Consider the following 11,639-nt stretch of genomic DNA (forward strand, 5'->3'; position numbering starts at 1 on the left):
GCTAATGAACAATGGCGTCTTCGGAAAGACAATGGAAAATGTAGATAGACGAAAAATAATAAAGTTGCTAACTCACTGGGAGAATTTCGGTAAACGTTTGGGAATGGAGAGCTATGTGGCGAAGGTCAATTTTAAAAGATTTGTTCAATTTAGTGAAAAATTATTTGCTGTAGAAATGGGTAAATTATCAGTGCTTTATGATAAGCCCGTATATGTAGGTTTCACCATATTAGATATTTCCAAAATTGTTATATACAGGTTCTTTTATGATGTCTTACGTGCTCAATACGGTAGTAATGTTTCCTTGCTTTATACGGACACTGATTCATTGATTATTGCAGTTCAAACTGATGATTTATATCAACATATGAGAGAAAATTTACACGAATATGACACGTCAAATTATGTTAATAATCTACATGGGGTACCAACTTCAATTTCTGTTATTGGAAAGATGAAGGATGAATATGCAGGAAAAGCAATTAAATGTTTCTATGGTGCTGGCGCCAAAGAAAATCGTAATCAAAAAAGTACTTACGGAATTTGACTATAAAAATGCTGCTCAGCAGGAAAGCAAAAGTATATTTTGCAAAATGTTTACATTTCGATCCACTTTACATGATATATACACTGTGCTCATTAATAAAATTTCACTTTCTTCAAAAGATGATAAAAGGTTTATTATCCCAAATACTTGCAAAACTTTGGCTTGGGGACATTTTCAAATTCAACAATATGCAACTCTTGATGAAAGCAATAATGGGCTGATCTCTGCAACGATGGTACTGGGTGAAAACAATGATAACGTTGAAAATGATAGATTAGATTTTTTAATTAAAAGTGTAAAGGAGGTTATGGTTGATATACAAGCAAATGAAAGTGTAAATGTAGTTATGGCCGATATACAAGCAATTGAAAGAGTTACCCCTGTTATTACAAGTGCATCGAGTACAGATATAGAAATTAATGAAATAATAAATGATGCTTATAATAATTTAATTACCCCTGTTATTACAAATGAATCGAGTACAGATATTGAAATTAATGAAATAATAAACGATGCTTATAATATTTTGATGAGTTAATTTTTGAGAGTAATTCTAGTTTGTTACTTTTACTACTGTAAAAAACAATTAACCTTAAATGTGTCTTTATTAATGTAATTATTTATTGTATATTTATTGCATATTTTGCCACTGTAATATAAAATATTGAATAAAACAATTGACCTTAGATGTGTCTTTATTAAAAAAGTAAGTTTGTAATGTAAGTATTTACAACAACAATAATTAGTGCATAATATAATTATTATAAACATAAGTTACGTTTGACAATGCACAATGACAAATTGGTCGTGAATGATGGTAACATGTTGCTTCCAAGGATGGTAGTGCCGGTTCCTCTTCAACTTCGATAACTTTTTGTGTTAAAATTTTACGGATGAAGTCAGCCTTTTCCTTCCCTTTTACATACACATCCTCATTTGTCGATATTAGACGGTGCAGTATCGTGGAAAACATGTGAGGTGGTGTATGTCCCTCTTCCCATTTAATGCAATGATGATTATGCATCAACCAATTGGCTTGTCGTTGAAACTCTACATCCAAGTTGCTCCAAGGAAACGGCGGTTTAAAAACATAATGTGCCAATTGATTACCGTTGTAAACTGCTAATTCTTTTGGTATAAAACCATTCTTAGAAGATTTGAATCCTTGTACGTCAACTACAACAACCATGCTTCCTCTGTAAAGTGTAGGTTACGACTGATAATGTTCCGTTTTCTAGATGGTATATATATATATATATACTAATCTAACAATAAGACAAAATAGTTTCAGTTTCCCTAACCAGGTTTAAACTTGTCGCACTGCCTTTGTTAATGCGTTGTAGGTAAATAGTCGATCGTGCAAAATCAAACAGTAGGCTATAGTATCTTTTGGGATATTGGCATTAGTTTCAAATTCGATTCGCAGTACCACCGATTTGGAATTCAAACCTTCTTTTTGATTTGAGCAATCGACAACGATTAAAGGAGCGATTTCTTTAAATTCTTTTCGGTTTAGTACAGGTCGATTTTCTGTGCCATAGTAAGACGATTGAAACTTTGCGTACATGTCGTATAATGTGGCGTACCGATTATTTCCATAATTAATGTTTAAATTATCATAAGGATAACGTTCCGTATTGAGAAACACACGTACATTTTTAATGTCACAGTGATCAAATTGGCTCATATCTTTACTAACTTGCCCATCTCGATTTGTTTGAAAACCGATGATGATATATCGAGGTGTTTCCAAACTGGTTGTCGTCTTTATAGCCCATGTATGTTTATCCGTTTGTGGAAGAGCTGGGTATAGGTGTGTTTCCCAACTTCTAAACGCGATTTGGGTCTCCGAATTTTTATCAATGTATTTTGTTAAAGCCAATTCTTCCGCAAGTGCTGGAATGATGTGAGGTACTTTCCAATGGATCTTCTCAATGTCTACTTTAAGAGCTTCATCCGCAACTGTGGATATTACAGCATCGTCATCTGCATTGCTTCGTATGAGAACAAGTTCCTGTCGTATATTTAATATCACTTTTCTATAGTCCTCGGCAAATCCCAATAGAAGCTTTAGCGGTATGCAAATGTTGAAATGACCTGTTGGGTTTGTAATTGTACTAGTACTGGTCGGGAACCATCCGCAATTTTGATAACGCGTATTATCACTAGGAGTTAAGGATACTAAAGCCTTCATAGTTGATGATAACCCTGCTTTAGTTATGGAGTCGACGACTATCCCGTTTATTTCATAGCGAATTTCACTAAAAAGGAATGCAACGCCATTATTTACAAATTTTGCGTTAAGTGATGCAGTCCCATCTTGCCGCAGTAATCTTCCCTCAATGTAGAGGTGACTTTCTGAGGGAAGAGTGCACATGTCTTCCTGTATTGGAATTCTAATTTCATCATTATTTCCAAATCTCGTAGTGTACGGTTGGTGTGTATGATATTCATAATTTATTATACTGTTGTCCACTAACACTTTTTCGTTTACGTCTAATATATTCATTTTAAAATGGTAAAACCCAAAGATTTTAGAAAAGCCTTATTGGTAGCTGTTAACGGTTTGGTTGTTGGACGTTTACTAATCTTTAACCTAGCAACCTTGGGTCTTTTATTTTGTTCATGTTTACATCCACATCGATTATATAATTTCACCATTATCCACTTTTCTTGAGGTGCAATCCTATCGTGATTACTTCTCCGTTGAAATTGACAACAGCACCGTCTTGATCGAGTATTCTAAGAGTTATGTTGGAAATGGTGGTAACGTTTATTGGTAAATAAATAACATTTTGTGGACACTCTATTATCTTATAACCTGCAGGAACGTTTGGGAAGAACTGGTAAATGATGTGGTCAGGTGAACCGTTCTTATAGTTGCCCGTTGTAATGTTGCACTCGACCAGTAACGAATTAATGTGCAAAATATCAACAGGATTTGTTGCAGTATGTGTAATTTTTGGAGGGAGAATAATTTTTTCAAATCCCAAGAGCGATCCGATTGAATTAGGACTTGTAAAATCTATTTGTTGTGTTGACTTAATGGTAGCCCTAAGCGTATTGTTGTTAGCGAGCAGATCTACAAATCCTCCAAATTTTGCAACCTCGCGTTTTATATATTTATCCAAATCAGCTACTTCATAACAACCGGGTGGAATTTCTATAGTCGTTTGTCCAAACTGAAATTGATTATTAGCGGATGTTACGTTTTGTATTGTGTTGTACGTTTCGAAATTTGTTAAACCCAAAACGTATTCTTTGTCACTATGGAGAAATATAGGTGGATTAAAATCTGCCGTTAACAAAGGTTTAGTTCCAGTGAAAGAAAATGTGAACGACATGTCGATTGCTTTGTAACTGAATCACATCACCTTGCGTTGTTGTATAAAAAACGTAGCACTAAATGTCCACAATTGTAAGTATTGAGTGCTTGTAGCTGGTCATAATTGTATTCAATTGTAATTCCGCTACCAACCCCTCGAAAATAACGGACGAGTTCTAATGGTGGTTTCACATTACCAACACTATCAAAATACAAGACGTGTTTACCACGTTTGATGTATGCCGTCCAATGTGTACCTTCATTCTCCTTATCATCTAGATTGATGATTCCACATTCGTTTTGACGTACAGATGATGGTAAACTGTTGCGCATGTAAATGCCTCGAAAATCTGGTATTTTTAGCATTTTGACATATTTGGTAAGGTCCACGTCCGTTAATGCGCGATGTGGTAGCTTCACTGGGAGTTTTTTTGATACGGGTTTAAATATAGTCCCAGCCCCTTTTTGTATGGTTTCAGATAAAGACCTTTTCCAATGGCGGCGGCCTCCATCGCTTGATTATGTCGTTTCGTCTCTTCTAAAGCTTTGCTAGCATCTTTTGCAGAATTTACTGCTTTTGCTATGGCTGCTGCTCCTCCACCTAAGGAACCAAGGGCGCCCAACGCTGCAAACAGTGGAATAAGGGGTAGAAATCCACCTGTCTTAGGTAGTGGTAAAATTCGTTGTTTTGGGGGACGTATTTTCTTTTTCTTCAATGCACCGAGAGCTCTTCGGACGGTTGTTTGTAAATTGGAATGTATTTTACCACCTATACGTTTTCTAGCTAATTTGATAGCGTTATTGAAAGTAATAGGAGCGTTCCGTTTTCTCTTTTCCTTTGTACCCATTCCGAATGTTCTCTTTCCCTTCATTGCACCTGCGACAGTAAGAGCGGCTGCCTTTTCACCAAAACTGGCGTCTTTGGAGCGAAATCTAGTCCACGCTTTCTGTTGTAGTACCTTGTCCGCCTTATGACGGTCACTTAACTCTGTAGACTTTGAGTATGCAATATCATGTTCCTTACAAGCTTCGTCTAAAGGGTTGACTCCTGTGTCACCACGTGCCAGGCGCTTCTGTAATCGTGTTCCTGGACCACAATATCGATATCCGGGCAAATGCAACTCTACAGGTAATTTATTTATAAGAGTATTAAGGACTCCTTTGCCCTTTCGGTTAGCTTTATGAATTTTCTGAGAATAAACCTTCATGGATAGGTGTTGCTCCTGCAAGGAGTTTATTTAATATGCGAATCGCACACACACTTTTCCCAATTATATAGCCTCGTATATATACGTGGTGAGCAAGACAACAACCTCTCAGTATCACAATGACTACAATCCGCTTTATGCCTCAACTTATACAATTACCTATAAAAAACTACGATTCGTATTCTACAGAAACGCAATATCCAAAACATAGTGACCTGTTGCAGGGGGGATGTAGGAGAGGATTAATAGTAGGTCCTTCAGGATGTGGAAAAACTAATGTTATGATAGCGTTATTAGAACATCCGAATGGTTTGCGGTTTGAAAACGTGTATGTGTACAGCAAGTCCCTATATCAACCAAAATATGAGTACCTTCGTAAACTACTACTGCCACTGAAGGGTATTGGATTTTATGAATACGATGATAGTTCCGATGTCATACCTCCTAACTTGGCTCGGAAGAATTCGGTTATGATCTTTGATGATGTAGCGTGTCATAAACAGAATGAAATACGTGAACATTTCTGTTTCGGTAGACATCAAAATAATGACTGTTTCTACTTATGCCAAACGTACTCCTCGATTCCAAAACAACTGATCCGCGACAACGCAAACTTAATTATATTATTTCAGCAAGACCTAACCAACTTAAAGCACGTGTACGACGATCACGTTAATGTAGATATGTCTTTTGATCAATTTAAAGAAATTTGTCATCATTGTTGGAGTCAAAAGCATGGATTTCTAGTACTCGATAAAATAAGTGACATTACCGCTGGCCGATATAGAAAAGGATTCGATTGTTACATATCCCTATAAATACATCCATTATGTTTCGTCTATCGTAGTTATCATGGAAAAGCGTTTGGCAAAAGACCTGATACTTGCTCGCAAATCTGTCAAACAGAAATATGACAGTTTGAAGCAGGATATGGCGGTTACAGAACGCATGGTAGAGCAACACTTTAAACCCATTACCCAACCGCTAAAACAACTATTGACAGTTACTAAGTTAGATACCGTCAAAACAGAACTACCAAGTGTCAAACGTCAATCACCAATATTTGCCCAACAAACTCCGAGAACTTCCACTCCCCAAAAGGTGGCAAGAAACCTTTTTTCTATCGATGAACCCAGTGTTTTGCATGAGCCTAGCATTTTAGAAGATAGCGAATATGGAGATCCCACTCCAGAAGACGATATTGATGTACCGACACTTGACGACTTGCGCGAGGAATTGTCCCACGTAGGAACGAATCCTGCATTTGAAGAATTTCTCGATCAATACCACGGTTTGCCAAAGATATATGTAGAGGGAATATTTAGGGACACGAATAACGAGTATGACCATAAGTATGGCGTCCGCTATGAACCAACATTAAACAAATTTTTCGTGGGTGATTCGGAATTAGATTTTGCTAAGGAAGATATTGTGATTGTGTCTTCTAATGGAGAACGCTTCACATACAAGGGAACTCCAGGATTATTCGAACTACTCTTTAAAAGAAATCCCATTGGCTTTAAATCTGCAGATTCTAAAGCTTATCGTGATATTATAATACGCACTAGTGCAGCACGTCGACATTATGATGCCAAAGCTCAAATCCAAGGAAACGGTCAACCAAAGTATGTTCAAATTATTAAACCACTGTTGCAAGGATCAAGTTCATCAAGCGGATTCTCGTCATCACATCTAGGTCCAACACTCAGACAGCGCGCTCTAACCCTTTCTACGAAACGGGGAGGTACTTTATCAACTCTACAGCTTAACAATAAAAAAATAGAATTTGTTCCTTGGAATGATCCAAACAAGTTAGTGAATTGGTTAAGGGTGTTATTAGGATCTAAGTCTGCCGGGAACACGGCAAATCATAATGAAATAATTTACATAACTGAAGAGTTGCGTAATTCTGGTATAATACAATGAGAAGGTATATTTATTTATCAGTAAGACCATGGCGCTTGAACTACCTTTAATAATTATGGGTTATCAACACAGTTTTACACGTAGAATTACTATTCATGGGGAAAAAGACCATATTTACTTGTTCCCAATGAAAAAAGCCATCGTTGCAACGTGCAGATGGTTTCCATCTGACGCTACAGTCCACATTGCTGGAAAAACCTATACGGATCCATCTACAATGAGAGGGCATGTGTTAACATTTAATGATCAGATATCAGCACATTGTAAGAAGAAATTACAGAGGCCATTCTTGTTCGAGGTCATATTGCATGTTCCTTTGCAAGAAGAATAAAGGTGCGCTCTTATTGCATTTGAATTCATTACAATTATGACTCTCGACAAATTTGGACGACACATTCACGCGCACCACTATATGTATGACCCGTCAACATATACTTATGAGTACCAGTTTGAAATAAAAGGAATAATGCATAAAACAGCATCATCGTTTTACCTTTACCATAGTGAAGAAGATACTAGATATAAATTTCCTCTTACTGAAGGAACCGTTGTTAGTTGTTCATGGTTTCCTAAAGATAGTAAAGTAAATATAAATGAGAAAAAGTTTGACGCTCCTTCATCGTTGATCGGGTTGACATTGAAAAGAAATGATATATTTAGTGTATCATGCGACTCTGCTGGTGTAGGTGTCGGATTTTATCTGAATGTCATATTGCAATCCAAGCTTAAGAAATGAGTAAGGAAGTGATAGTGGAAGAATTACATAAACCGACAAGAAAGAATTTTCCACGACGATCTGTGGTGATCAAAGGTCTTAATGATTTATTTCAAGCCGATTTAGTTGAAATGATACCGTATGCTGGGACTAACAAGGGTATTCGCTACATTTTGGTAGTTATAAACGCATTTTCAAAGTTTGTTTGGGCATATCCTATAAAACGTAAAAATGGAAAACTCGTAGCAGACGCTATGAATAAACTGTTATCTGGACTTAGAAAACTTCCAAAAAATTTACAAACTGATATGGGAAAGGAATTTTATAATAAGAACTTCAGTGACGTTATGAAAAAATTCAACATCAACCATTATAGTAGTTATTCTAATCTTAAAAGCAGTATTGTGGAACGAGTTAATCGAACTCTTAAAGGAATGATGTGGAAGGCATTCAGCTTACAGGGTTCTTACAAATGGCTATCGCTTTTACCCCAAATAGTTGAAAAGTACAATTCCACTAAACATCGAACTACTGGATATAAACCTAATGAAGTTAATGATAAAAATTCTGCGAGCATTTTACGTAAATCTTACAAATACCGTAAAGTAATGGATCCCAAACCCTCCAAGTTTGCTGTGGGAGATTATGTGCGTATCAGCAAGCATAGGAGTGTATTCTCTAAAGGTTATACCCCTAACTGGAGCTATGAAGTTTTTCAAGTTGCTATGGTAAAACGATCAACACCAATTTCATATATTTTACGAGATAGTCGCCAGCAAGACATCAAAGGTCGCTTTTACGAACCAGAACTGCAGGCTGTCAAATTTCCAGACATTCATTTAGTGGAACGTGTAATACGTCGACGAGGTGATAAGTCCTTTGTAAAATGGTTAGGATTTGACAATTCTCATAATTCTTGGATATCTACCTCAGATGTAATATAATATAAAAAATAAAATGTTTTTTTACAAATTTATTGTTTCATTTCTATACATTCACCATTACTAAAGCGACTAATGTATATAGCTTCCCTATGTTGCTTACTTAATATAATGGATATAACTTTGTCTAACTCAATAATTCGCCTTTTAAAACGTTCAGTATCTCTTGCATGTTGTTCCCATAATCCTATCCGAGCTGCATGGTGCGCGAACTTCCACACGACCATATACCGCACTGTGTTTATAGAGTCATTAAATTTCACTCGACCCGTTGACATCTTCTCTTGGTAAATATTTTTCGATGTTATTCACGAAGCTGTCAAGTGATTTGGATTTTAAATCCTCAACAAGGTGTCGAAGGCACGAAAAGCAGTTTCTTGGATGATCTTCGATGGTGAAACCATTTCCTTCTTCTTCCTTGTGTATTAATAAATACTCCTGGCACAAGCTCTCTCCACTGGTGTACTTGTCCGCTAGGTTATGTAAATATTCATCACTGTACCATCTTCCCAAACCATACACTTGCTCATGTTCAGCGTCAAAACACAAATCCCTCATTTCCCTATGTAATCTCTGCACCGCCGAATATCCATCATAAGCAACAGGCCAACTCTGCTGACTATAAGCAAACCACATGATGACTAGTGTTTCATACAGAAACATGCACAAAATATATATACAATTCCCCCACTTAGTTTAACGACTTGATAATTTCAGCATCCCACATGAGTTTGTCCTTGACAAACAGTACCACTTCCATTAAGACGGCAGTGTTCTGGTCATGCAAGTCCTGTAACGGTGTAATGATACTCATTATATTTTCAATGTAATCTCCAGTCATTTCAGCGGAGGCATTTATAATCTTATTGTAAAAATTATCAAACTCTAATGTGGTTAACATTTCCAGACGGTACGTTATTAAATTCGCCAGTAACCACAACCGTTGAAGTGAACCAAATGCCATATAAATGTCACATTCCCCGTTGTCAACGATTTTTATGACTTTGGTATTGTTTATCACTTCAGACGTTATGGTTTTGAATCCCACCTTAATTGGTAACAATTTTCCTTCTGTTGAGCAGAAGTAATTCGTAATAAGGTTTTGATTGTCTGTGAATAATTTCCATTCACTTTTATCAAAGGAAACACCTGCAGTCTTGGATCCACTGATTCTTACCATTGGTGTGAATTGACGGTACACTGATAGTCCAACACACACCCATTTACTTTTACTATTGTTAAGTTCATAACGCGATTGATTGACTAAATTAACATCACTAACCGTGAAAGGCACTGTATTATTGTTCTTCAATTTATCAACGGTTTGCTTTAAAAAGTTGATATTATCCATGATCGGTGACTACTACCATGCATTACATTGTGTGTATTATATAGTACCAAATCCCCCACGTAACGTTGGTTGTGTGGAGACCTTGACTGTGTGGTGGATTTAATCATTGATTTAACCTTGACTGTGTGGTGGATTTAACCTTGAAGTGTGATGGATGACAGTGGAGGGGATACATAAAGCTGCTAGCGCCCAAGCAGTGGTAATCATTGTTTCAAGATGTGTGGAGAAGATGTGGAGCCCGACAACTTCTGTTTTGATAAGCGCTTATTATCATACCAATCTTGGAAAGGAGCGCAATCACCAAAATCCCTCGCAAGTGCTGGATTTGTGTATACACAAGTTGGTGATACTGTAAAATGTATTTTCTGTAACGTTCGTATCAACAAGTGGAAAAGTAGCGACGTTCCTTTAGATGAACACCTGCGCTGGTCGAAGGATTGTGTGTACGCAGTATTATTACAGAGAAAGCCGACATGTCGAGGTGAAGTAAACGCTACTTTCATATGTAATTACTAGTATGGTACACCTGATCCCGAAGCTGTCCACCGTATATTGAAAACCTTCAAAGTGTTTCTTTAATATTCAGTTTGACATCAATATATCTGTATTTTTTAAAGTATGAGCTCTGTATCTTAAAAAATAAATATGTTAAAAATTACTTGTGTTTTATGTATACTGGTGATGGGTGACTCGTTTAACTGTACTTGAAGAGTGGTAATCACCTCGACCTTGAATGTGTGGTAATCTTGAAGTAACCATGACCTCGACCTTGAAGTATCATGACCTTGACCTTGAACGTGTGGTGACCTTGGAGTGGTGGTGTATTAGCTCTCCCCAACCTACCCTACTCCAATGGTGCAGATTGCCTTTGTGTTCTTTTTTTGTATTTTTCGCTTCTTTTCTTTTCCTTTTTCAACTGCTCTTCTAGATGCTTTATCTTCAGCTTATACTTGTACGTATTTCTACGGCGCATTTTTTTCCCAGTAGCAGTTCGACTTGACGATGTGGTTGGAGTCTCTTCATGTGCTAATGCCCGAAGGGCCTTTGGCCTACTTCTAGCCAACTTCATAATCGTCTCTGTACGTTAACTATGATCATTTCGGAGAGAAAGCAGCGTACACCAACCGAATAATAACGCGTTCAAAATCGATTCGGGTGACATTAATTAATTACATCAAATAGTGACGCTGCAGTCGTTAAAAGTTGTCGTTGGTTTCCTTTAAGAGGAATTATCGCAAATAATTACTAATTAGTTGACGTTAACAAAACAAACGGTTAACGCGACATAGGTATTTCAATGGTAATTTCTTTAGATTGAAATATTTTCTCCCCTAATTATGTTACAGAAGTTGTAAATTCCTTTTTTGTAGATTGTAAAATTTTGCGTCTATTCATGTGACCATTTGCAATTTTTTGTTGCGGGAAATCGAAGAAATTAAAGAAATTATTAATTAATTAATTAATTAATTCATTTTTGTTTCAATAATTTCACGGCACCGAGTAAAAATCCTGGTGCCGTGAAATTATATTGGAACAAAAATTCGATGTTTACGCAAGTACCTACTGAATTCTAATTTATTTATTTTCTCGAATTGACAAATAATAAATAAGGACATATGAGCAGCC

The 11,639-nt window shown here is 36.6% G+C and overlaps 2 protein-coding genes across 2 annotated transcripts; one reads left to right on the plus strand and one right to left on the minus strand.

The window, feature by feature from the left end:
• Positions 1-1,853: 1,853 nt before the first annotated feature.
• Positions 1,854-3,056, minus strand: LOC116163060. The gene has a single exon (XM_031476899.1). The coding sequence runs from the start codon at positions 3,054-3,056 to the stop codon at positions 1,854-1,856; it is 1,203 nt and encodes a 400-aa protein (XP_031332759.1).
• Positions 3,057-5,932: 2,876 nt separating this feature from the next.
• LOC116162691 lies at positions 5,933-7,034 on the plus strand. Its single transcript, XM_031476367.1, has one exon. The coding sequence runs from the start codon at positions 5,933-5,935 to the stop codon at positions 7,004-7,006; it is 1,074 nt and encodes a 357-aa protein (XP_031332227.1). The 3' UTR covers positions 7,007-7,034.
• The last annotated feature ends 4,605 nt before the right edge of the window (positions 7,035-11,639 follow it).

The sequence above is a fragment of the Photinus pyralis genome, unplaced genomic scaffold, assembly GCF_008802855.1.
Source record: "Photinus pyralis isolate 1611_PpyrPB1 unplaced genomic scaffold, Ppyr1.3 Ppyr1.4_LG2, whole genome shotgun sequence".
NCBI classification, from domain to species: Eukaryota; Metazoa; Arthropoda; class Insecta; order Coleoptera; family Lampyridae; genus Photinus; species Photinus pyralis.

Coding starts and splice junctions, on each gene's coding strand:
- LOC116163060 (XM_031476899.1), bottom strand. CDS start 3,056: ATGAATATATTAGACGTAAACGAAAAAGTGTTAGTGGACAACAGTATA.
- LOC116162691 (XM_031476367.1), top strand. CDS start 5,933: ATGGAAAAGCGTTTGGCAAAAGACCTGATACTTGCTCGCAAATCTGTC.